The sequence below is a fragment of the Oreochromis aureus genome, linkage group 7 (assembly GCF_013358895.1).
Source record: "Oreochromis aureus strain Israel breed Guangdong linkage group 7, ZZ_aureus, whole genome shotgun sequence".
Classification (NCBI taxonomy): Eukaryota; Metazoa; Chordata; class Actinopteri; order Cichliformes; family Cichlidae; genus Oreochromis; species Oreochromis aureus.
Genome location: NC_052948.1, coordinates 20,302,920 through 20,329,650, shown reverse-complemented (window position 1 = coordinate 20,329,650; position 26,731 = coordinate 20,302,920). Strand labels below are relative to the sequence as shown.

The 26,731-nt window shown below is 40.0% G+C and overlaps 2 protein-coding genes across 2 annotated transcripts; both read left to right on the top strand.

Moving 5' to 3' along the window:
• Nucleotides 1–3,841: 3,841 nt before the first annotated feature.
• Nucleotides 3,842–4,934, top strand: LOC120441246 (dispanin subfamily A member 2b-like). The gene is made up of 2 exons (XM_039615592.1): nucleotides 3,842–4,141; nucleotides 4,498–4,934. The coding sequence occupies exons 1-2, from the start codon at nucleotides 3,917–3,919 to the stop codon at nucleotides 4,660–4,662; spliced, it is 390 nt and encodes a 129-aa protein (XP_039471526.1). The 5' UTR covers nucleotides 3,842–3,916; the 3' UTR covers nucleotides 4,663–4,934.
• Nucleotides 4,935–10,343: 5,409 nt separating this feature from the next.
• LOC116316905 (interferon-induced transmembrane protein 2-like) lies at nucleotides 10,344–11,986 on the top strand. The gene is made up of 3 exons (XM_039614268.1): nucleotides 10,344–10,568; nucleotides 11,392–11,492; nucleotides 11,911–11,986. The coding sequence occupies exons 1-3, from the start codon at nucleotides 10,344–10,346 to the stop codon at nucleotides 11,984–11,986; spliced, it is 402 nt and encodes a 133-aa protein (XP_039470202.1).
• Nucleotides 11,987–26,731: the final 14,745 nt, after the last annotated feature.

Below are 26,731 nucleotides of genomic sequence, written 5' to 3'. Positions count from 1 at the left end.
TTTTATTGAGGTGACATGAATATACATAGGTTCATTAACATATAACGTATACATACAAACAAAAAGTACCTTGCCTGTGCGTTGTGTAAATATGTGTGTGTGTGTCCGTGTGTCTGTGTGTGTGTGTGTGTGTGTGTGGGGTCAGTGTGTGACCCCATAAACGACTTCCCTAACCCTGCTGGTCTGGAAGTCCAGCAGTTCATCTAAACAACAGGCACTTAGACTAAAACAGATATAGATATGTTTATCCTACCATAAAACAATAAGAGAAGGTATGACCTCTCCCATGCTCCCTGGATGTGGGTGTGAATGCCAGAACACTCTGGAATGCACACAAAGTCTTTGCAGACTCCTAAAGATCACACATCCTATCACTACACAATCGATTATACACCTCTAAGCATATATGGTTAAATATTTCCCAATACAAATGACAATAATAAAATATAAATCCAACAGTGATGAAGTCTGTGAAGGTTCTCAGTCATCCAGGTCATCGTAGTCAAAGGAGTTTGTTAGGTCTAATTGTTGAATGTTGCCATTGTGTTTCTTAAATTTGTACAGTCTTAGTTCAAGCAGTATTATCAAAGCCATTCCTTTGATCCTGAGCACCTCTAACCACTTTGTGTTGGGGGAGGTTTTATTGCAGATACATCCTATCTGGAAGATCTACTTCCTTTGATGTAAGCTTCCTGCGTTTACGACCCTTTGGTCAGCAGGAGGACACACACACACACACACACACACACACACCTGCATATACATACATACAGTGCCTTGTCTTTGTAACCAAAGGGGGTTGCGAGGGGAGGTGTTTTGTAAACTATTGTTTGAAGTTTGTCAATAAAAGCCAGCAAGAGGAGGCCCTCATCGGGGTCACTTCCATGCTGGACATAGACGAGGCCTCCCTTGCGCAAGTAATCGATCGATCGCTGACTGTCTTGTTTTCATTCATGATGAATAAGTCCCTAGAACTATCGGGGTTTGTGGGAACAGACCCAACAGAGTTTGCAAAGAAAAGCGTCTGGACTTCTTTAAGTTGCTTGAAGACGTTTCACCTCTCATCCGAGAAGCTTCTTCAGTTCTAAGGTCAAATGGCAGCGAGTCCCAGATTTAAACCCAGTGGGAGTATCCCCCCAAAGAGGGACAAAAGGACCCCCTGGTGATCCTCTAATCACATGAGGCGAGGTGTGAAAGCAGGTGCGGGTCCCAATCAGCCAGGGTTTCGGGTGAGCTCATTGTGAAACCTGGCCCCACCTTATCATGCGATTTCCTGAGGTCAGATGGCCCAGGATGTGAGTGGGCGTTAAGGCGTCGGGGGAGGGAACTCAAAACTGGATTATAGATGGCAGACAGTTGGTGTCGTAAACCACCCCCTCTGTTCAAAGATGGTCACTCACAGTGGACATAGATGGCTTCTTTCACTCCTCTTTCAAACCATCTGTCCTCTCTGTCCAAAACTTGAACATTGGCATCCTCGAAAGAGTGTCCTTTATCCTTTAGATGCAGATGGACTGCTTGCTACCAACCTTGCACCTCTCGTGGGGAACACCCCACATCACATCAAGAACTCCACCGACTTCACTGACAAGGTCCAGAAACTTGGCCTGGATCCAGATAAAACCATGATGTAGTCTCTCTCTTTACTTGCATACCCACCACGGAGGCAGTGGAGACGGTCAGAAAACGACTACAAGAAGACAGCTCCTTAGAAGACAGGACCAACTTCACACCCGATCAGATCTGCACACTGCCATACGGCCCCCTATGAGCAAGCACTTTGGCAACAGTGGGAAAACTTTTTTTAAACTGACTTTGACAAGAAAGTCTAATTTCTTCACTTCTGCTGTTCAATACTGAAGAAATTTAAACTTAGTCTCTAATTAATTAAACCTCTGCTCTGCTTCACTTCAGCAGCATCAGGTAAGGTAATGTTTATATGTTGATTCATGGCTGTCTTCTGTTTTTGTTCTACTGCAGAATATTTTTTAATATTTTTATCTGCTATAAAAAGACAGGACAGGAAAACCTTGTTTTTCTGTGTTTTATCCTCAGTTACTTTGACTCAAAGGCATCTGCTGTGATGCTTACACCTCTGATGAAGCTCACAAGTGTCAGCTTTCTTCTTATAGATATGGAAATATGGATATGTACTAATAAATGATCAGAATTACAATAATTCTGACTGTCTGAGGCAAAATTTCCCTGATTTGAATCGAATCGAATTGAATCGAATCGTGGATCGAATTGAATCGAGACCTTGTGAATCGGAATCGAATCAATTCTAGAAATCAGTGACGATACCCAGCCCTGGAATATTTAGCTCGCCCTGGTTATAGTTCTGATGATGTTGATGGTGTTTGTCTGTCATTTTGCTCCGGCCTCTGTGCTTGTGGAGGAGATTGATCCAGTTCCAGTTTTACCTGCTATTAACACACTGAGACATTTAATATCATTTTTATCCCTGTCTGTTAACACTTTCTCTCCTGATTTTTGCTCGTCAAAAGTAAAGAGTCTGCATTGAATGACTTGCCGGAGTATACCAATTTAAAAGATCAGAAAGATATATAGGAGCTAGTGGAATGCTGTGGAATGCTGAGGAATGCTGTCATGTAGTCTATAAAACAGTTTTGTTGTGGGATCATTGTCATGCCGCAAGACCCGGACACATTTCATCTTCAATGCCCTCTCACAATACATGGCCCCATTTATTCTTTCCTTTACATGGATCAGTCGTCCTGGTCCCTTTGCAGAAAGGACAGCCCCAAAGCATGATGTTTCCATCCCCATGCTTCACAGTAGGTATGATGTTCTTTGGATGCAACTCAGCATTCTTTTTCCTCCAAACATGGCAAGTAGAGTTTTTACCAAACAGTTCTATTTTGGTTTCAACCGACCATATAAAATTCTCCCAATCTTCTTCTGAATCATCCAAATGCTCTCTAGCAAACTTCAGAGAGGCCTGGGCATGTGCTGTCTTAATCAGGGGACACATCTGGCACTGTAGGATTTGAGTCCCTGGCGGCGTAATGTGTTAATGATGGTAGTCTTTGTTGCTTTGGTCACAGAGCTATGCAGGTCATTAACTAGGTCCCCCATTTGGGATTTTCGCTCACCGTTCTTGTGATTATTTTGAACCCACGGGTGAGATCTTGCATGGAGCCCCAGATCGAGGGAGATTATCAGTGGTCTTGTATGTCTTCCATTTTGAATAATTGCTCCCAGACCAAGCTGGTTACCTATTGCAGATTAAGTGTTCCCAGCCTGATGCAGGTCTACAATTTGTGTTTATGGTGTCCTTTAACAGCTCTTTGGTCTTGGCCATAGTGGAGTTTGGAGTGTGACTGTTTCAGGTTGTAGACAGGTGTCTCTTATACCGATAATGAGTTCAAACAGGTGCCATTAATACAGGCAATGAGTGGAGGACAGAGGAGCCACAGGTCTGTGAGAGCCAGAAATCTTGCTTGTTTGTAGTTGACCAGATATTTATATTCCACCATAATTTGCTAATAAATTCTTTAAAAATCAGACAATATGATTCATCTTTTTAAGTGGGAGGACTTGCACAATTGGTGGCTGACTAAATACTTTTTGGCCCACTGTAGTTTCATCATCTGAAGAGCATAACATCAATATTACATTTAAATCCAGCTAATAAAGTATACTATATATTAACTATACCTGACATTGCTATGAATAATTTTTTTTGCAGGTTCATATTTAGAAATGTGACAGTTTGATGCATTCTTAGTGTGTTATTTATTTTGTAGTGATGAATCACACAATTGTCGATCCGTTTTCATGAGCTTCCTGTTCCAACCCCCAAAAGCTTCAAAAGCCACAACTTGTGGTGACTCTTGTTCTTGCACAACTTTCTCCTCTCCACATTGCAGCTGAGCTGAGAACAGTTTGAGTGATGGATCCTCAAGATTACCCGACTGAAGCCGTGCCATTGCAGGGCGTGAGTTATGATGAACTCCCTATTCAGCCTACAGTGATCCAGCAGACTGCTGTGAACATCAACACAGATCAACCAGTCATCATTGAGTACCCGCAAGACCATATCATGTGGTCAATCTGCTGCTTTGTCTCACGCAAATCCTTTTGCCTTGGACTTGTAGCTCTCCTTTATTCCATCAAGGTGAGTTTATTGTAACAAATTTTAATTTCTTAGAAATGACATCATTTATGTGCTTGCTTTAATGTGCTAAATGTAATAAAATATGATAAAAGATTACAGCTACACAAAAGGAGTTCAATTAAATGAAAGAAAAGTGCGTGTGTGTGTGTGTGGTGGTGGTGGGGGGGATCGAAATAAAATGTAATACAACATTATGTAAAAAAATCGATATGGTACAGGACAGAGCTCAGCAAGATAAAATCTTAAAGTGAGAATAAATTAAAAATAATCAAACAAATGACTGACCAGAAGTAGCAACACAGGAAATGTCAGAAATTAAAGTTTTTAAAGTGTATAAAATGTTTTCATCCTTCCAGGCCAGAGACAGGAAGGTGGTTGGAGATGTGGATGGTGCACGAAGTTATGGCTCCACTGCTCGCTGTCTCAACATTATCGCCACAATCATAGTTGCCACTGGGTTCTTGGCTTTCATAATTGGGATGGCTGTTCTCACTACTTTTATACTTTCCCCTCGCCGTTAAGGGTACAACCATCATTAATTGCTTTGTAAGTAATTTAGTCTCCTCCTGCTGTGGTTAGGTCACATTTGTTTTCCTGCTTAAAATAAATTCTGCAACCTTCTATAACTTTTTAATTGCATCATCTGAGGAAAAAAAAAGCCATTTTACAAAAGTCTTAAATGGAAGTCTTCTCCATTTCTTTACTGACAAGTTTTGTTTTCAGACTTTGTTAGTTGATGCAGAAATCCTGTTAACAAATCGTTAAGAATTAAAAAGCTTCACATTTCAATAAATGGCTCTCTATTTTACTGTGCTTTACACATTTTTGACTAATTATAATTATGTCACCCCAACCAGTGACATAGGTTTTTGATACCATGAGTGGGGAAAAGGGCAGAGTGGTGTTTTCCTTCTCTGAAAATAGATAAACTGACAATGTTTCACTCATGTAAATACTACAGCAGTTACAAATTTAGTTGGATCAGATTTTCAAACCAAGAAATGTCCCTGGGCCAAACATTTGAGGCAGCCTGTAAGCAACAGGTAACAATACATTTCAAACCAATATAAAGGAACTAATGAAAGAAGTATTATTTATTCATTGTTTCACTTTTAAAGTTGATCACATCTGAAAGTATGCACAAGAATAGTTGCATTTAAATAACAAATGAATTGTAAACGAACAGAATCTGAAGTAGTAATAGTTTTTTTTTTATTTAAAAACCAATAAACTTTGCTCATATTGGACATCTGAATGTGCACAACATTAATGATTAAATCATATCAAAGCCATCACTGCAGAAACTCATTACATTATAATAATGGATTGCATTTATATAGCGCTTTTCTAGGCACCCAAAGCACTTTACAATTCCACTATTCATTCACTCACTGGTGGAGGCAAGCTACAGTTGTAGCCACAGCTGCCCTGGGGCAGACTGACAGAAGCGAGGCTGCCATATCGCGCCATCGGCCCCTCTGGCCAACACCAGCAGGCGGTAGGGTAAAGTGACCTGCCCAAGGACACAACGACCAGGACAGCGAGAGCAGGGGGATCGAACCGGCAACTTTCCGGTTACAGATGAGCTTCCCAATCCCCTGAGCCACGGTCGCCCGGAGGCGCCGTTCAACTTTGTCTATGGCGACATCCTGAATAATATCCAGAAGTCTCTCTAACAAAAATCAGAGATAAGGCGCACTATCATTATTTTCTCAAAAATCGATAGTGCGTCTTAGAATTATACACACAAATATAACAATTACAGCTTCACCCTGATGGAACATAATTTCAATTTTAAGTCAGGCATGGCTTGTTACTCATCCAGTAATATTCAGTTTTATTTACACAGCGCCAAACCACAACAACATTCACCTCAAGACTGTTGTAGCCTACATATATGTTGATATGTAGTTACCCTGTTGACATTAGTGTGAGAAGTTATTTATTCATTTTTTGTTCTGTGCATTGAATGGGAGCTGATTTTTATTGAGTTCATGTGTGAAAAGCCTGAGTCACATTTGTATGTTGATCCAAACACACTGAGCATTAATGCCACTTTGATAAGGGGAATGATGTATGTTAACCTCAGTCCTACACTTTGCAGCTCCTGTGCTGTGGCTACAGAAGACAGCATATCAGCAAGTTTGAGTAGGTTGTGAATGTCGTCTCCTTCACCTTCATGGGCAGAGGAAGTCCACCTCAAGTCCACTAAGCATTCTCTTTTCAGATGTTTGAATATATCACTCAGAAAGTAGACACTGACTGTAGAGCTGTACTTGTTGGGGAGGGGGGGGTTGCCTGCTGTTGAGCAGGAACATTGCGATCTCCTCTTTAAGATCACAAAAACCCTGAAGAGTGCAACCCTTATGTGGACTGTTGTGTAATGTGGAGTAAAGAGAGACTGAAGTCCCCCTGACTGCCCCTTGCTATCGCAGCTGAGGGAATAAAAGGACTTGAAAATCAGCCTTGTGTTAATAATGTGTTGAAAGTGGTCAGCGTGCAAAAGCAGAGCTTTTCCCTATCTGCTAGTGAGGATTAGATATAAGTCTGATAAATATGTTAGCAGGGATTTAGTCTGAGTAGTGAAAATTTCTGTGCAATCTATTCTAGTTTTTGTGTGTAGACATGATCCACTACTGACCTGTTTAGTCATGTCTGAGTTTGAGAAGATACGAACTGTGTTGCCACCCCATGATTATACTTTTGAGCAAGAAAACTAGTGTTAAATGTTGTAAGAGTTAAACACAGAATTATAATTCATATGACATTTTTGCTGATAGTTAATTATGCTCATACTAATCAGAACATAATCAGTAAATAGAAAGATATTTGAGTTTGGCTAAAATAATTGTGATATCGTGCAATAGGGAATCATGGACACTATGTCGACCTCACAGTCACTCCTTTATTTACACCACTGGGGCATGCACAACAAAAACTGACGCTGCTCTCCAAAAACCGTTGCCCCCTGGTGGACAAAAACCTGTACATCCCCGTTACATCATAACAGTAACAAATAAGAATAAATATTAAAAAAATGTTTAAGACAACTACTGAACAAATGTGTACTTACAGCAATGTATGGTGAACCCACTGGGATCTGTCCATCTGAACTAATGACTGTAGAAAACATGGATGACCTAAAAGCTCCCCAAAAATGAAGCCAAAGCATCTGTATTACCCTCTTGTCTGGCTGCCTATAGCTCATAAACGTAATCCGTTAAAGTTTTCCCAAAGATGCTTTCTGTCATTATTAGCAGTGCTCATGATTTGCACTCAATGGGTCTCCTTTGCCATAGGTGTGACTCTAATTATGACTCTTATGATTATTCTTTATTCAGGGTAAATTGTTCACTGAAGTCAGTGCTCTAGTTCAGATATTTGCTCTGCTTTTCTGACAGAACATGTTTCGACCTGCAGCTGAACATGAAATGGTTTAAATCAGAAACTGAGAAAAGTCAAAGGGTTTTTCAGACACTAACTAACGTTACTGTTACTTTGCATTTATTATGAATGTTAAATCATAAGAGCAATAGGTTGGACTCTAACCTCCTATTAAATATGTGCATACAGCAGCATGCTTTGGTCTCTCTCCACATCTGCAAGTAGAGAGAGACACCAAATTAAAAAAGAAGCTTCCACTTCAATAATGTGTCATTAATTATTAATGGCAGATTACTATCATAGCTGATGGTTGATGGTGATGGGAAGTGGGTCCTCAGTGGATCAGGATTGGTCAAGTGTATTCCATGGATTCTTGATTGGATTTTGATCTTGGAGCTTTGGAGGCTCTATCACGTGATGCATACTGCTCCAACGTGCTACGGTTATGAGCCGAGTTACGCCGTGTCGCAAGTTTTGTGAGGTGCTTTTTTGATATTTAATGGATCGGATTACATTTTTTATTTCTCGCCGATATCCGATCCAGTAATTTACGTCAGTATCGGACCGGTCCATCTCTACTTACTTCCACATAAAACTGGGGACCCAGCACAACACTGTTGAGATAATTTAAAACTTTTTAATCCAGTACAATTGTCAAGTTTTAAACACACATTCCATTGACTCCCTGATGAGATAAGAGATAATGTACTGCTTGTAGTAAAAGAGGCGTCATATATTGACAAAGAACCAGAAGGAACCTGAATGGAGGTGTGGTCCTGCAACTGAAATCCAAAGAAATAATCTGTGGAGAGAAGTGATGCTGGGTTTAACACAGTACATCTTTTTCCTGTGCTGTTTGCGTCATGAACCGAGGTTCTCACGAATACTGGAGCCAAAAGCAGACTCAACACAAATTCAGCAGCAAACTATAGCAGAATTAACATGAGCCAAAGACTAAAGCAGATACAGACCATAGGCGAGCCTAGTTACCACTAAGAGTGACTGAATGGACTGGCGTGTAGCAGCAGACCGCGCTGACTGAAGTAGTACTCCTGTGATTGCCTGTGATGGCTGAGGGCGTAGCTGAAGAGCCATCCAGAAACACTCTCCTACACGACTGCTCCTACGGACATGACAGTTTTGCATTTTTCAATAATACATAACACACCCTCCAGATCTCCAGCAACCTTCCAGTGTCTTCAATAGTAACGTGGTGCTGAAAACACTGTGTTATAATTTTTAGAGAGATCTTGCATGGAGAATTCTATGCTCTTATCTACGGTCAAGTCTTTTGCTACCTAGACACATATTGTCACCAGCTGAATGAAGGGATGCTGCTGTCTCCCTCAAGTTCTTCTACCTACATGTGTGTCTCAGGCAGGTTGTTCCTTACAAAGTCCTCCTGGAGGCCTGACCTCCTGTTTGCTGAAAATGTGAGCGTCATGTCATACATCAGCAATTATTTAATTATAATCTTTAAGAAGTCCAGCACTACTCAGAACATAACTAATGCAAACAGAAACCTTGAATTCCCTCCCACCATTTGTACACTGGCATCCTCGAAAGAGTGACCTTTGTCCTGTAGATGCAGATGGACTGCCGATGTTGTGCCATACGTTTGTGAAGTGGCTGTTTGGTCTCTCCAATGTAGAGGTCTGGGTAGTCCTCGCTGCACTGTACAGCATAGACTACATTGTTAAGTTCGTGTTTAGGAGTTTTGTCATTGGGATGAACCAGTTTCTGTCTGAGTGTGTTGCTTGGTCTGAAGTAAACTGGGATGTCTTGCTTGGAGAAGACTCTCCTGAGTTTTTCTGATACACCGGCTACATAGGGGATGACAATGTTGTTGCGTTTGTCTTTCTTATCCTCACTAGTTGGTGTCTGATCTTCTTTTCTGTGCATCTTTGCTGACTTGATGAAAGCCCAATTAGGATAACCGCATGTTTTAAGTGCTTCTTTTACACGTGTGTGTTCCTTCTTTTCTCTTTAGGCTTCTTTTTCCCTTCAGGCTTAGAGGAAGCGCTTTGGCTTGCATGCACATATTCCCTCATGTTTTCCATCTGTTGTGCAAAGTTGCCGATTTAAGCAAATTTTGTTACAGCAGGAAAGAAAGTGCAAGTACAGTGCTGTGTGCCAGTCACGAAACCTTTTACATTAATAGCACTGCCAGTTATAATTTTAGAAATAACCTTTATTAACTGGATTCAAATATTATTTTGACATAGTTTCATCATATCAGGAACACAATCTTTTCTTATTATTGCAATCTTCTTTTCTGTGCATCTTTGCTGACTTGATGAAAGCCCAATTAGGATAACCGCATGTTTTAAGCGCTTCTTTTACATGTGTGTGTTCCTTCTTTTCCCTTTAGGCTTCTTTTTCCCTTCAGGCTTTGAGGAAACACTTTGGCTTGCATGCAAATATTTCCTCATGTTTTGCATCTGTTGTGCAAAGTTGACGATTTAAGCAAATTTTGTAACAGCAGGAAAGAAAGTGCAAGTACATAAAAATAATAATATTTGAATCCAGTCAATAAAGGTTATTTCTCAAACTATAACTGGCAGTGCTATTAATGTAAAAGGTTTTGTGACTGGCACCGCTTACTTTGCAGGTTCATATTTAGATGTGACAGTTTGATTTGCATTCTTTGTATCTTACATTATTTTGTAGTGATGAATCTTGTAGTTCAAGTTTTCCTGGGCTTCCTGCCCCCCCCCCCCAAAAAAGCTTTAAAAGCCACAACTTATGGCGACTCTCTTGTTCTTGTTCACACCTTTATCCTCTCCGCATTGCAGCTGAGCTGAGAACGGTTTCAGTGATGCATCCTCAAGGTTACCCGACTGAAGCCGTGCAAATGCAGGGCATGGGTAATGGTGGACTCACCGGTCAGCCTGGAGTGGTCCAGCACACTGCTGTGAACATCACCGCAGGGCAACAAGTCATCACCGAGTCCCCCAAAGACCATATCATCTGGTCGCTCTTTTCCTTTGTCTACGCAAACCCTTTTTGCCTTGGACTTGCAGCTCTCATTTATTCCATCAAGGTGAGTTTATTGTGACACATTTTACTTTGTTAGAAATCACATCTTTTATGTGCTTGCTCTATGTGATAAAAGAAGATACAGTTATCCAAAATTTGGGGAAATTGATGTGTTACAGAAGCAAGAACCTTAAAGACAACCTGGAATAAAAAAATATATAAACAAAAACAAATATGTATATATGTATATCTATCTATCTATCTATCTATCTATCTATATATATATATATATATATATAGTGAGAGAGAGAGCGAGAGAGAGAGAGAGAGTATAAGTAAATTATGTATACAAAGTAAAAATAAAATATAATAGAACATTACGTAAAAAATGAATATGATACAGGAAAGAGCTCAGTATGATGAAATCTTAAAATAAAGTGGAAAAAAACATGCAATAAAAAACAACAAAAGGAAATTAATATTCTGTCTTCATGAAATTAACCACCTGAATTTAATTAAGCAATAAATCAAACAATTGTCTTACCAAAAGTAGTAAAAACAACACAGAAGACATCAGATGACATTAAAATGTCTGAGTGTAAGAGAGTGTAGTGGACAGTGCAATGAAGTGGCTTTGCTGAGACAGTACAGGACGAAATAAACTATAAACACAGAACAGCTGATTCATGGTAACTGTAAAACTATATAAGCTACCGTCTTTTGCATTTTGTAAATTTAAAAAAATCTGTGCTTGCAAACAAGAATCTTAATATTTTCTGGGACTATGAAAGGATTATGTTTGACATCTGACGATCTGAGTCTCTCTGGAATTGAACATGTGTTGGACTCCAGTTTTTAAAGTGTATAAAATACTTTCATCCTTCCAGGCCAGAGACAGGAAGATGGTTGGAGATGTGGATGGTGCACGACATTATGGCTCCACTGCTCGCAGTCTCAACATTGCTGCCACAGTCATAGCTGTCACTGGGTTCCTGATTTTCATTATTATATTCATTGTAAATAAGGCTCGAGAAGCTTCCTATTACAGTTACAGATATTAATTACTTTATAATCATTTTAGAGTCTCCTCCTGCTGTGATGAGGTCACATTTGTGTTTTCCTGCTTAAAATAAATTTTGCAACCTTCTAGAACTTTTTAATTGCATCATCTGGAAAAGAAGACATTTGACAGAAATCTTAAATGGAAGTCTTCTCTATTTCTTTACTGACAAGACTTTGTTTCTTGATACTGATATCTGAAAAGCTTCATATTTCAATAAAGGTCCCTCTATATTACTGTTTTACATCTTTTCTTTTTGTCTTTTTTTCCCAACAAATTTTATATACCAAGAGTGGGCAAAGAGACAAAGTCGTGTGTATTCTGACAGTGTTTCATTCATGTGCAGCTACGAAGTGTCCTTGGGCCAGACATTTGAAGCAGCCGGTAAGCAACAGGTAATGATAAACTTCAAACCAATATGAGAAAAGTAATATTTACTCATTGTTTCGGTTTTAAAGTTGATCACATCTGAATCATGCACAAGAATAAGTGCATAAACAAGAAATGAGTTATAAACAAACAGAATATGAAGTAGTAGTAAAAAAAAATAGTAGAAAAGAAATTGTTTTGCTCACATCCGATGACAAAGTCCACAATATTAATGATTCAGTCATATCAAAGTCATCGGTGCATAAATTTGTTTTGCATGGTTTGATACACATCCAGTAATATGTTGAACTAGGACACACTTACCCTGTTGACATTAGTGGGAGAAGTTATTTATACATTTTTTGTTGTGTGCATTGAATGAGAGCTGATTTTATTGAGTATGTGTGAAAAGCCTTAGTCACATATGTATATTGATCCAAACACACTGAGCACGACTGCCACTTTGATAACATCAGTCTCAAACTTTGCAGCTCCTGGTCTGTGACTACAGATGACAGCATGTCAGCAAGTTTGAGTAGCTTGTGAACTTGGTGTCCTTCACCTTCATGGGCTGAGCAAATCCACCTCATTGACCAAAAACATTCTCTTTTCAGATATTTGAATATATCGTTTAGAAAATAGACATTGACTGTGGAGCCGTTGTTCAGTATTTCTTCTTTTTTTCCTGATCTGATCTCCTCTCTGAGATCACAAAAACACTCAAATACTTCACCTTTGTCCTGTAACATGGAGTAAAGAGAGATAGAAGTCCCGGTGGCTGCACCTTGCATCACAGCTGAGGGAATAAAAGGACTTGACACCCAGCCTTATGTGTAAAAATGTGTTGAAAATGGTCAGAGTGCTAAAACGGAGATTTACCCTATCTGCTAGTAAGGATTAGATATACATCTGATAAATATGTTAGAGAGTAGTGAAAATTCAGTCTATTCTACTTTTTGTGTGTAGACATGATCCACTATTGACCTTTTAATTCCTGTCTGAGTTTGAGAAGATAAGAACTTTATTGCCAACCCATGATTGTACTTTTGAGAAAGAAAATAGTGTTAAATGTTGTAAGACTTAAACACAGAATTATGATTCATATGGGATTTTTTTCCTGTCCTGTTCCACACTGTAGGAATCAGAATTATTGCCTGAAGGCCAAGACAGAAATGCCCAACAGATTTAATTTTCCAACTTGCCATAATGAATCCACTTGATTTATCTTTATAATTTAATTTAATTTAATTTAATTTAATTTAATTTTAAACTTCTAAGTTATTACATACGAAACAGACATGACTGGGGGATAGGAAAGGGAAAGATGTAGACAAGAGATGTTTAAGAAAAAGGAGAAGGAAAGAAAAACAAAGGGGAAGACGGACAATGAGAAAAGGCACTAAAAAATCTGCTGGATCCCCTGCTGGAAGGAAAAAAAAAAGAAAACAAGCAAAAAGAGAACAACACAGTAGGAAGACCACAGCAAGAACCTAGATAAATATAAGTAACAGTAAATAATAAATATTGAATGTTACTGAGCAGCACGTAACAACGCACGGTATGCTTTGAGGCAGCAGCCAAGGAAGATATAGTGTGTCTTTGAACACTTGTGTGTTTACCAGTGTGCTTGAGCGGTGGTCCATGTCAAAATTACTTCGAGTGTTGGGAAGGTTACTTTTAAAATGTATTCCACTACAGAATACAAAATACATGCCCCAAAATGTAATTTGCCACATATTCCGTTAAGTTACTCAATGTGAGTAACATGTTCTGAATGCTTTGGAAATCTCGCTATATTGTCATGGTGTTGACAACTACATGAATGTAGCAATCACATCCTGCAAATTCTTGTTTTTCTTCACCAATTGGCTGTTAAGCCCAAATCTCCCTGAATAGACAATATATTTACTGTCGAGGAGCAAGGACTTATGCTAACATAAGTTAACATATGATGTTAACATAAGATAAGATGTTAGCTTGGTGGTGAGTAGCCTTCAGTAATAGTAATAAATCACACAGCAATAGTACATAGAAGATACTGAAGTGGGAGGTAGCTACCACAACTAAAACAAACGGTAAATGGACTGACTCTTATCTAGCGCTTTTCTACTCTCAATATGCAACATGCCACTTTCCCCCAATCACTTTCTCTAAAGTGAGTGCTACATTCATACACATACACAATCCGATGGATGCATCGGAGAGCAACTTGGGGTTGGTATCTTGCCCAAGGATACTTGACATGCTAACCTTCAGTTGGTGGATTAGTAGGTTACCTGCTCTACCTCCTGAGCTACAGCCACCCCACAAGCCACAAGGGAGTTAGAGTAGACTAATGTTAGTTTTAGTAAAAGAACTTACTTCCAGATGTTTCTTTAGGTTGGAGGTGGAGTCTTTTGACTCTGAGAGCAGCTTGGTTGCTGGGAAACGGAGTTTGCATTGAACGGTCAGATTTCACCCATCCCTTTCTTCTTTAAATGTGAAGTGGTGTTGGAATTTCCAAGTAAGAAATGCATTCCTGCTCGTGGACTGCTGGCTCTGTTGTGCTGGCTCCGGGTCCATTGTGTAACTGAAGCCACCAACATTAACAGGACGCTTACATTAGAGCCTCTTATTGTGTGTTTTGTTTGGGTTTTAATGCGTTTAATTACCAAAATTAGAGAGGGGATAGCCGAAACATATGAAACAGAAAATGACTGTTGTGTAATCCATTTATTTCAACAAAGTAACTGTATTCTAATAATCACCTATTTAAACGGTAATTATAATGAAATACAGTTACTCATATTTGTGTATTTTAAATACATAATGCTGGTACATATAATCCAAAACACTGATTAGTTCCACATAAAACTGGGGACCCAGCACAACACTGTTGAGATAATTTAAAACTTTTTAATCCAGTACAATTGTCAAGTTTTAAACACACATTCCATTGACTCCCTGACAGTGGCGGTCCTAGCCTGTTTGGCGCCCTGGGCGAACACTCCCTCTGGCGCCCCCCCCCCCCACACACACACACACAAAACATGTTAAGGATTGTACATTAACATAAAACTGTTGTCCACACACACATATGAAGAGAGAGAGAGAGAGAGAGAGTATGCATAGTATGCAAACGGCTACCAAACAGCCATCATAATTCGTCATACAATGAGAACAGGACAAATCAACAATTGACAATGACTAATTAATATTAAAATCTGTAACATAATGTATTGTTTGGAGTTTAGTCTGTTACTGTTACTATTTTTACCATTTCTTCTTGGGGCAACTGTAACCCACATTATTTCCTTAGGGATTAATAAAGTATTCTGATTCTGATTGTTTCAGGATGACCTGCCATTATCCAATGACACATCTGCTTACCTGTATCATTTGTTCGTTTCTTCTCCTCTTCTTTTCTCTTTTTTCTAAACTGAGCATCTGATGGCTTTGAACTTTTCTTGTCCATCTTCCATTGGTTTTAATTTTGCACTCCAGTATGAACACCCATCCCTCAACCAGAGGATCACCACAACATAACCTAATAGACACCTTAGTTCACAGATTAACTTTGTCTAGGGTGTATTTCTGGGATTTCACACAACCCAGGATTCAAATCATGAATACATAATGGGCTTGGATTTACAACATTATGATTGAAATGTGCTCTATTTGGAAGCAGCAGGTCTCCCTCCCCTTTCGACGGGTTATGTGTGAGACTTTAAATCATCAAACTGTAAATTATAAATTTTAAATTGTTATTGATCCCTTTACCCCGAGTCCTAAAGTGTATATTTATTTTCTTACTCTACTATATTTATTGTTCGTTTATTTGCACTGCTGTAACTGGAGCCTCGTCGTCTCTCTCTACTGGACTGTATGTAGCGGAGATGACAATAAAGTTTACTTTGACTTCAGCAGCGCCAGAGGCGCACCGAGGGCTCTCGCGCTCAGTTTTCGTGGTATAGAATTTCGAAAAACATCGGTGCAAATTATAAGTCTGTATCATAATGTCCGGTGTTTTCGTGTTTGTTGTTTTGTTTTTATTTTGTTTTATTTTGCGAGTTGGTTATTAGATGCTGCTCCAGCCAGCCAGAGAATCCCCGCCGCCGCCTTCTCCTCCCTGTGCCGCAGCAGCAGGCGCACCTCGCAAAACGAGGGCGCCTTACTCCCAGCAAATGGGCGATAGAAAACCGATCGGTGCCTATGACATTCCCAATATGCGCTGGCTGCCGCCGGGGGCAGCATGAGTACGAGCATTTTTTTTTTTTTTTTTTTTTTGCCGATGCCCGTGATGCCGCCCCCCATCACGATGCCGCCCCGGCAAACCGCCCGTGTCGCCCGTATCTAAAACCGCTACCGCTCCCTCATGAGATAAGAGATAATGTACTGCTTGTAGTAAAAGAGGCGTCATATATTGACAAAGAACCAGAAGGAACCTGAATGGAGGTGTGGTCCTGCAACTGTCTGCTGTCATTAAGTCTGTCATCTGAGAACAAAGTGCTGTAATACGGTGAAGCGGTACTATGAGGTCTATGAGGGCCCTGATTCTTCAAGCCCTTGTATGTGATGAGCTTTATAGTCTGAGTTTGTGATGTGTACTGTTAAAAAAGGTCAGTTAAAGTTTTTAACTGTGAATTTGGCTGCAATGCACAGTAGCAAGGTCTCCACATAAGCAGCAGCGCTGTTGGGGCACTGCAAGGAGGAGGGGTAGAGCCTCAGTATTATTGAACAGAAACATCAGATCTTCTTCACTCTGGTTTAAGAAGTTAGCCGTTGTCTGAGTGGGTGGAGGGCTGAGCTGGTTTATTTGAAAACCATTAAAGAGGCTGATTACAATAGCTCACACACAAGGAGAGGAGGGAGGCTGTGACTGGGCAATGATGGGGAGGGGGTCAAGCTGTTCCAGATCTGACAGCAGGTCTTCACCAGTGTTTCTGACAACGGTGGTCTCTGTCCGGCGCTGAAGGGGTGCAGCAGGGGAGGATGTGGATGCAAGGAGGTGTAGATGAGAGGCAGGAGGGACCTGATTTCCTTTGCACACAGGTGTGCTTCATCATTCAGTGCAGAAATGCACACATGCATGAACTGTATGTTGGCACTTTGGACATACTTAATTATCTTTCATGGACCAATCAGGATTCTCCTTTTTTGTGACGGCATCTTTCCGCCTGATCAAAATCTTTGGCCTTCAGGTCATTTGACACTGTGGGCAGAAGATCATAAGAACACACTGTCAGTATGTATAAATACACAGCTGCACTGCTACGACACATAGCTAGAGGAGAGCTGGTACACATGCACAAACATCAGCATAAAACATGAACAGATGCATAAATATATGCAAACTTACACACTTACCCTCTTTCCCACCAAAGCAGTTTAAAAACACGAGTAAAGCTGTAAACCTGAATGAAAGGAGGCAACATTAAAGAGGCTGATTACAATAACTCACACCAGTGGCGGAGCGGGGGGGGGGTGGCTTACTGGGCTTAAGCCCGGGTTGTTTATTCAGAAGCCCGGGGTCTTTTGGAGTATAATTTTTTCATAGTTAAATGCCTGACTGACAACTGTATAAAACAAAAACTACACACAATATTCGAAGCACATAGTGCACACTGTGGGAATTTACGACTGTGCGTAAATCCCCCCTAATATTGGTATGATCCGAGCTCAGGCACTAAGTGACTGAGCGAGGGGGCGGGGGGAGCTGCTGCCTCGAGTGCGCTGTCAGAGAAGCGCAGCAGGCAGACAGAGGAGAACTTAAGTTCGACCAGGTACCAAAGCAAATCATTCGTACTGTACAAATATAGTAAATATGACGGTTTATCACGAAAGATTGATATCAAACGGATCACTTGACCCATATTACGTTACTTGCTCTTGAAGTGAATCAACAAATGGCGAAATGAAAAGCCGAACAACAACAATGCTGTTTCTTTAGAGAGTCTTAGCTTACGTGTGTGTTTATTTCATATTTTCAGTTGTTACCCTCCACGGCTAAATAGTGTTTCAGTAATGTACTGATATACACGAATGGACATAAGGTGCTTCTTTCAAAGAAAAAACTCTGGTAGATGTTATTTTATATATTATGCTTTGTATGTTGTTCAGTATATTTCTATGCAAAACAAGAGGAATTTCAACACACAGCAGTATATTCACAGTTGAATCCAAATATTTACATACACTTTATGGAAAACACAAGAACATTTTTTTTTACTGTACTGTACAACATCAATTTAGAGTAAACTTGTTTTGTTTTGGATAAATAAATATTGAAATATCTTTTGAATTAGTTAAATGTCAGAATAAAGAGAGACAGAGCTGTCTTTTTTTTATCACTTTCATCAAATTTAGGAGAACATATACACTAAGTTTATTGTTAATTAATAAGAAAACTCCAGACAATTCCATTCTGAACTTAAGAAGCTTCTGATAGGTTAGTAGAGTCCATGTGAGTAAATTGGTGGCACACCTGTGGATGCATATAAGGCAAAACACAGAGCCTGTGTTTTGCCTTATATGCCTGTCAACCAAAACACCAGGAAAAGAATTGTGGAGCTCCATAAGTGTGGCTCAATTTTGAATACAATTTGGTGCCATTTACAATTAAGAAATAGACAATTTCTCTCTTTACTCTTAAAGTTAACAAATATGTTTTTTATATTTATCAATCTAAAAAACCCCAATTTAGTCTGATTTGATGTTACAATTAAAAAAGTGTTTGTGTTTTTATCTGAAGAGTATATATCTGGTTTCAACTGTATATTTGATGATTGTCAGCACAAAGAGGGAGAGAGAGGAGAATGAGGACAGAACAGAGATGGAACAAGAGCAGGTGAGACACACATGTTAGTCAAATGGTTGTTTGCCAAAAGTATCACCGTATCATAGGTACTCATGTATCTCGTACCTAGTGTTTCTTTTTTGGTTTGTTATTTTTCAATTTCTATATTTATTAAGTTATGCAGGCTTGTTTGAACAACAAGGCTAAATAATTATATAAACTTTTCAGAATCTAAATAGTGGACTTTGGTAGAATTAAAAAATAAGTGTAGTGCAGGTCTATGATGATTTTTAGTGCTACTATCATCTAGTTCTGATTCTGGTTCTGTCTTGGTTAAATCCTAAGTAGTCCTGATTTTGAACTGTTGTAGTCCTGTTTTAATTCTGGATCAGTTCTGGGTCTGGTTGAATTGGGGTTTAGTCCACGTGTCTTGATACAGCCCCGACTTTGTTCTGTCTTGCTGCTTAATTAAAAAACTAGTTTAAGGTGTCCTGCATATGTGATATATATTTTTCCTTATATGAAGTCATTCTTTTTTGAACAAAACTCAAAACAGAGCCTAATAATCTTTCAGTCATTTCTAACACCCCCCCCCCAAAAAAAATCCCACATGCATACTACCCTTTAAGGCTAAGCCCCGGGTGTTTCAAATGTCTGCCTCCGCCTCTGACTCACACAGACATCTGCAGACAAATGACAGATATCTGCAGATCAGTGAAAAAAAGCAGCAGAGCAAACTTTGGAGTGGAGGTGAGTCAAGCTGCAATACTATCATCTAACCACTAGATGGAGGAAGTAATCAGTGGGAGGAGAACATGCATAAAACTACATTCATACACAGCTTGACTTTGTACTCCTGAGTTACTCTTTTGAGTTATGGTTTACTGACATTGATTAAGTTTACTGATCAACAAAGCTTCACAGCACAGTTACACAAAGGTAAAATACAAGGAAGGTGACAGCAGATTGATTTTACATTCAAATAAAACTGTTCTGCTTTGTTTGGCCTGAAGCATCCAACACTTTTAAGCACCTTTATCAATGCAACTCTAATGACACCTGTCCCTTCTGACTCCATACTTTCTACTATTTGTTCCATTTGTTCCCTGACGTCCATCTCACTGACAGAGTTGGTTCATGAAGAATGATAAAGTGATTCTGTCTGTGATCCTGTGGCACACATTCATAGGAGGTTTTGATCCTCTTAGACTGGGACTGACAACTGATCTAACACAGAGCTAAACTACGGACAAGTGTTATGTGGGAACAAGGTGTGACTTTCTTACAGTTGAAAGTCATTCAGTTTTAGAGTGCTTAATAAAATATTTGTTTTATAATGAAATCAAATAGATTCAAAAGTGATGTATTTGTAAACCAACTGAAACAAATTAAAAATATAAAATAATTATTACACAAAACTATTAACTGTGTTTATTCACTTGACTTCATTTACCCAGTTCAAAATGAAAGTGACTTTGAACGTGGCACGGTTGTTGGTGCCAGACAGACTGGTCTGAGTATTTCACAAACTGCTGAGTTTCACACAAACACCTGTTGAGTTTACCTGGAATGGTCTGAAAAAGAGAAAATATCCATTGAGCAGCAGTTCACAGGAGAATGGCCAGTGTGACTGAGCTGATAGAAAGGCAAATATAACTCAAAAAAACACTTGTTACAAGTATGCAGAAGAGCATCTCTGAATAGACAACATGTCAAACCTTACAAACTGTAAGTGAGCCTACCATTTGCACAGATTTGCACAAAGGCATGGATCTATCCTGACATTTAACAATGGTTCAGGCTGTTTGTGGTTGATGATATTGTGGATATTTTCTTGGCACACTTGTGGCCCCTTATTACTAACTGAGCATTGTTTAAACACCACAGTCTACCTGAGTATTATACCTAACCATGTCCATCCCTTTATGCCCACAGTGTTCCCATCTAAATGTTAGATGCACAAACTGACAACATTACAATCAGTAAGCAAACTGTGTTGTCTCTCTTAAAGGGCAACAAAGAAGATATGTGGCACACTATTGTTTACATTCATACAGAGCTCCATTGGGAACACTTGTGGGAACAAAGTCTTTACAGTAGCAGGTCAAAGTGCAGTGAATTCAAGATGTGAGAATTTAATAACAGTGTGTTTACTTACAGGGCATCAGTGAACAGAAGTGACAACTTAACAAATGTAAATAAGTGTGTCCAAGGCCCGAATCTTTACAAGTCCACAAAACAATGTCCTTATAAGGGAAAACTCACTCTCAGCAGCCCACTTCAACACAACCAAAATTCCTATGCCAATAGAGAATGAGGAGATGACAAAAGCCAGTATTCCAAATATGGGCAAATAACACTAACTAGATCAGACGCTGAATGAGGGAATTCTTTAGCAGCCAGCTTAGATGCATTTCTGACCAGGAAGGAGGAAGAATAGCTGTGACTTCCATGGCTTCATCAGATCTGATGTGACAGAGCATCAGGCTTGATGTTGCAGGAGCTAGATCTATAAGTGATGGTAAAAATAAACTGAGTGAAGAACAGAATCCACCTGGCCTGCTGTGCGCTGAACCTCTTTGCTGCTTTCAGGTAGGCGGGGTTCTTATCATCAGTCAAGACAACAAACGGTTGCTCAGCTCCTTCTGGTCAGTGCTGCCATTCCTCCAGAGGCTGCGTGACTGATAGCATTTCACAATCTCTGACATCTTAGTTACACCAGCCTACAAGCCTGGCGTTAGAGTGGATGATGCCATTCACCTCCTACATTGTTCCCTCTCTCATCTAGAGACCGTTGGGAGCACTGTGAGAATCATGTTCTTTGATTTCTCCAGTGCCTTTAACACCATTCTTCCCACAGTCCTGAAGGACAAGCTGGAGAACATAGGACCATCACCTCACAACATGGATACTGGACTACCTCACCGACCGGCCACAGTATGTGTCTGCAGTACAGGGGCCCCACAGGGAATCGTTCTGGCTCTTTTCCTCTTCACCATCTACACTGCAGACTTCTGTCACAACTCCACCCAGTGCTTCCTGCAGAAGTTGTCTGACGACTCTGCAATAGTCGGTCTCATCACTGATAGGGACAACAATGAATACAGAGAACTGACCCAAGGCTTTGTGGACTGATGCCAGCAGAACTACCTCCAGATCAACACTGGAAAAACCAAGGAGTTGGTAGTAGACTTCCGCAGGCACAAACATCCTCCACTGCAGCCACTAAAAATCCAAGGTATGGACATTGAGGCTGTGGATAGCAACAGGTACCTCGGTATTCATCTGAACAATAAAGTGGACTGGACTCACAACTTAAATGCTCTCTATAGAAAAAGGCAGAGCAGGCTGTACCTGCTGCGGAGGCTCAGATCTTTTGGAGTGAAGGGCCCACTCCTGAAGGCCTTCTATGACTCTCTGATGGCCACAGCCAGTTTGGTCTGCTAGGGCAGCAGCATCTCTGCCGGGGACAGGAAGAGACTGAAGAGGCTGATCCGGAGGGCCAGCTCTGTTTTAGGATGCCCTCTGGACCCAGTGAAGGTGGTGAACAACAGAGGAATGGTTGCTAAGCTGTCATCCCTGTTTGTCAACATTTCCCACCCCATGCAGGAGACTCTGACAGTACTTAACAGCTCCTTCAGTGGCAGGCTGCGGCACCCATGATGTGGAACAGAGGGACTCAGGTCCTTTTATCTGCTGTCAGACTCTACAACAAAGACTTCGCAGTTGACCACACATGCACAGACAGGCACAGACACACACATTCACGCATGTGCAATACCACTAAGTGTAATTTTTGTGATAACATAGTATTCTAATGTATATAGTATTTTATTCTATTTTATACAGTATGTCATTGTTTTTATCTTATTCTATTCCAGTGTTTTTCCTCATTTTTGCTGTGGTAACTTTGCACAATGCACTTTCTGCTGTAGTGGTTTGTTTTTAAGCCCATTTTCCATGGTATTATGAACATAGTCCACTCGGCTGACTTTTGAGCCAATTTAATAAATATCTAACGAAAATAAATAAATAAATAACAGAAAACTAAAAAAGCTAAACATTGTTATGGTCCTGTGTCTGTGACCCAGTAAGTTGAATTGTTTATTATTTATTTCCCTGATGTTATTGCCGTCTGTGTTTTAGTTTTGGTATTTCTAGGTCCTAGGTTTTGATCTCTTTGCCCCTCATTTTATTCTGTGCTTCTTCTGTTCCGAGTCTAGTCAGGTCTCTGTGTAAAGACCATGTCTCTGAGTCTGTGTCTTTGCGTGTGTGTTGAGTTTCCTGTTTTATTGTGAAGGCCCATATCTTATGTTAGTGTGTCTGGCTTTGCTTCCCCTTGTCTCATCAGCTCTGATTTCTCCCAGCTGTGTTTATCTCCTGTCTCCTATTCCCTGATTACGCCACTGTGTATATAAGCCCTGTGTTTCCTTTTGCTTGTTGCTGGTCCGTCTGTTGTAACGTTGGGTTGTGTTCAGTGGTTGACAAGGAGGCGGTAGAAACCTTAGCAGGAAGAATACACGATCACACTGGTACTGGGAATTCCACAGCGTATCCTTTAATACGCATTCTCTTCATCAACAATACAAGGCCCGGGTGAACGGCTGCTGCTTATCAAACATGACAGACAGTGTTCATACAACCCGTAACGTTGCAAAGGTTTCTGGAGAGGTAAAACATATAAAGTCCGTCTCTCTCTATGTATTCGCGTGCAAGCACGTTGGCTGTGTCCCAATCCAGCAACCGCACGCTCCGGAGTACGCGCAGTTCGCGTACTATGTACAGTGCGTACTAGGAAGTACGAGAAGTGCGGAAGTGAGAGGCTTGTGAAATGGGACGGTCTGGCCTTCGTCGCGCTGGTCAGGTTGCCTAGCCTAGCAACCATGATACTAACCGCAAGAAATGTTTCATACAGCATTGTTTGACAGAAATGAAGGAGATAAAATGTTTTTTTGTTCATTCATTTTTTATGACATCACTTTGATTAGTTGAGTATCTGAGGCTGAGACCACGGGACTGTAAAAACATGATTGTTGGGCTTCATTTCTGTACTGAACAGTCATTTTAAGATTAGTTAATAAATAACAATTAGCTAATGTTGTTCATGAGACTAAAGTCATCTCACTGTGGTAATGTAAATATAATATGGCCAATATTATATGTATTGTTATTATGACATATTACAGCAGTGAGCTTGAACTCTGTGTCAAAGATTCAAGTTGCATTTATTTATATTTCCTATCACCTTAAATCTGCACTCAAAGACAAGCATCTTTGACAATGTATATATAGATGTATTATATATGAGACAAATAGTGTTCGTTAAATACGTTGGTATTACTAAATTTGGCTCAATGCTTACATATATGTGTAAAAAGGAAATGTATGAGCTGCGAAAACCGTTTCTGATAGAATGAAGAGTAGACTGATATATTAAATATTCCTTTATTGGGTGAGAAAATCAGAGCATGTCATAACTGCTTTAAGTCAAACAGAATAGATATCAGAGCCTTAAACAGGCTGACTTCTGCTAAATGGGTCAAACTGGGCAGAAAGTATACAAACACATAACATCCTTATAGAATATGATGTAACACTATAGATCAACTTACCTCAGAATATATAAAGGATATAAACAATTACAGCAATATGATGCAACAAACACAGCAGTACTACTAATCCAAAATACTCAAAGCTTCATAGGACTGAAACAAACATTTATTTTTAGCTCCATTCTGCTGCTGATACATACTTTAGGTTTCTGAATATGAAACTTGTTGCTGCCTTTCATAGTGTGTAACTTGAAAGCTCTGAGTACTTTCTCCCACACTGAAAACACTGGAATGATCACATTATTTGAACATTACCTAATAAGACTGATTCAGGACAGACAATTAGTTATGTTAAACTTTTCTAGCAGTCCTTCACAAACAGGGAACAGTCTGTCTATTCTCTCCATCTGTCAGCTGCTGCTGGCTCTTCCTCCTCCTCTTCCTCACACACTGCTGAGTTTGTCCTGGTGGATCATCAGGGGTGCAAAGCCTCACAGATGATGTGCAGTAGTGGGTCCCTCAGTCTGTCCTCACTCTGGACACTTGCAGTTGTCACACATGGAAATCAAATGTGTGATAAGCTGCAGGATTCAAACACAAGTGTAACTTATAAATACATGTTCATACTTTTATTCCACAATCAGAGAGAAAGAAAACCACCGAACAGAGGCAGCAATATAACATAGCTAACATTAACAGTGCAGTGAATCCTGCTTGTACCATGATATTCAGGACTGCAAACCGAGCAGCATCACTGACTTTTAGCTTGTTGTGTTTGTGGATATATGACTGACTTTAATTATCCACAAAATCATCACATTCTCTGTAAGATTAATGTCAACTATTGAACGGTGTATATTTTAAAGTAAAGGCTTTAAAACAAAGTTAGTACTAACATCACTAATGTCACATAACTTTGCCGACATGTGGCCAACAGTAATGTTTTAATGTTCTTCATTATTAAACATTCGCACATAAATAAGTGACATGATATTCACTATGTACTTTTGAAAGTTCACTCTTCGGCCGCTCCGCTTCTGCTGTCTGCTGTATTAATTCAATTCAATTCAATTCAATTTTATTTATATAGCGCCAAATCACAACAGAAGTCGCCTCAAGGCGCTTTATATTGTACAGTAGATCGCACAATAATACATACAGAGAAAAACCCAACAATCATATGACCCTCTATGGGCAAGCACTTTGGCGACAGTGGGAAGGAAAAACTCCCTTTTAACAGGAAGAAACCTCCGGCAGAACCAGGCTCAGGGAGGGGCGGGGCCATCTGCTGCGACCGGTTGGGGTGAGAGAAGGAAAACAGGATAAAGACATGCTGTGGAAGAGAGACAGAGATTAATAACAGATATGATTCGATGCAGAGAGGTCTATTAACACATAGTGAGTGAGAAAGGTGACTGGAAAGGAAAAACTCAAAGCATCATGGGAATCCCCGGCAGCCTACGTCTATTGCAGCATAACTAAGGGAGGATTCAGGGTCACCTGGTCCAGCCCTAACTATATGCTTTAGCAAAAAGGAAAGTTTTAAGCCTAATCTTGAAAGTAGAGATAGTGTCTGTCTCCTGAATCCAAACTGGAAGCTGGTTCCACAGAAGAGGGGCCTGAAAACTGAAGGCTCTCCCTCCCATTCTACTTTTAAATACTCTAGGAACAGCAAGTAGGCCTGCAGAGCGAGAGCGAAGTGCTCTAATAGGGTGATATGGTATTACAAGGTCATTAAGATAAGATGGGGCCTGATTATTTAAGACCTTGTATGTGAGGAGCAGGATTTTGAATTAAATTCTGGATTTAACAGGAAGCCAATGAAGGGAAGCCAAAACAGGAGAAATATGCTCTCCCTTTCTAGTCCCTGTCAGGACTCTTGCTGCAGCATTTTGGATTAACTGAAGGCTTTTCAGCGAGTTTTTAGGACATCCTGATAATAAAGAATTACAGTAGTCCAGCCTGGAAGTAATGAATGCATGAACTGGTTTTTCAGCATCACTCTGAGACAGGATATTTCTAATTTTAGAGATGTTGCGCAAATGGAAGAAAGCAGTCTTACATATTTGTTTAATAACATGTCCTGGTCAAAAATGACTCCAAGGTTCCTCACAGTGTTACTGGAGGCCAAGGTAATGCCATCCAGAGTAAGAATCTGGTTAGATACCATATTTCTAAGATTTTCAGGGCCGAGTACAATAACCTCAGTTTTATCTGAATTAAGAAGCAGAAAGTTAGCGGCCATCCAGGTCTTTATGTCTTTAAGACATTCCTGCAGTTTAACTAATTGGTGTGTGTTACCTGGCTTCATGGATAGACAGAGCTGCGTGTCATCTGCATAGCAGTGAAAATTTATGCTATGTCTTCTAATGATGCTGCCTAAGGGAAGCATGTATAATGTAAATAGAATTGGTCCTAGCACTGAACCCTGTGGAACACCATAATTGACCTTAGGGTGTGAAGAGGACTCT

What these genes read in the sequence shown, in the direction of transcription:
- LOC120441246 (XM_039615592.1), top strand. Translation starts at nt 3,917, where the DNA reads ATGGATCCTCAAGATTACCCGACTGAAGCCGTGCCATTGCAGGGCGTG. An exon ending in CTCTCCTTTATTCCATCAAG is followed by an intron (nt 4,142 to 4,497) that starts GTGAGTTTATTG and finishes TCATCCTTCCAG; the next exon opens with GCCAGAGACAGGAAGGTGGT.
- LOC116316905 (XM_039614268.1), top strand. Translation starts at nt 10,344, where the DNA reads ATGCATCCTCAAGGTTACCCGACTGAAGCCGTGCAAATGCAGGGCATG. An exon ending in CTCTCATTTATTCCATCAAG is followed by an intron (nt 10,569 to 11,391) that starts GTGAGTTTATTG and finishes TCATCCTTCCAG; the next exon opens with GCCAGAGACAGGAAGATGGT. An exon ending in ACAGTCATAGCTGTCACTGG is followed by an intron (nt 11,493 to 11,910) that starts GTTCCTGATTTT and finishes ATTCATGTGCAG; the next exon opens with CTACGAAGTGTCCTTGGGCC.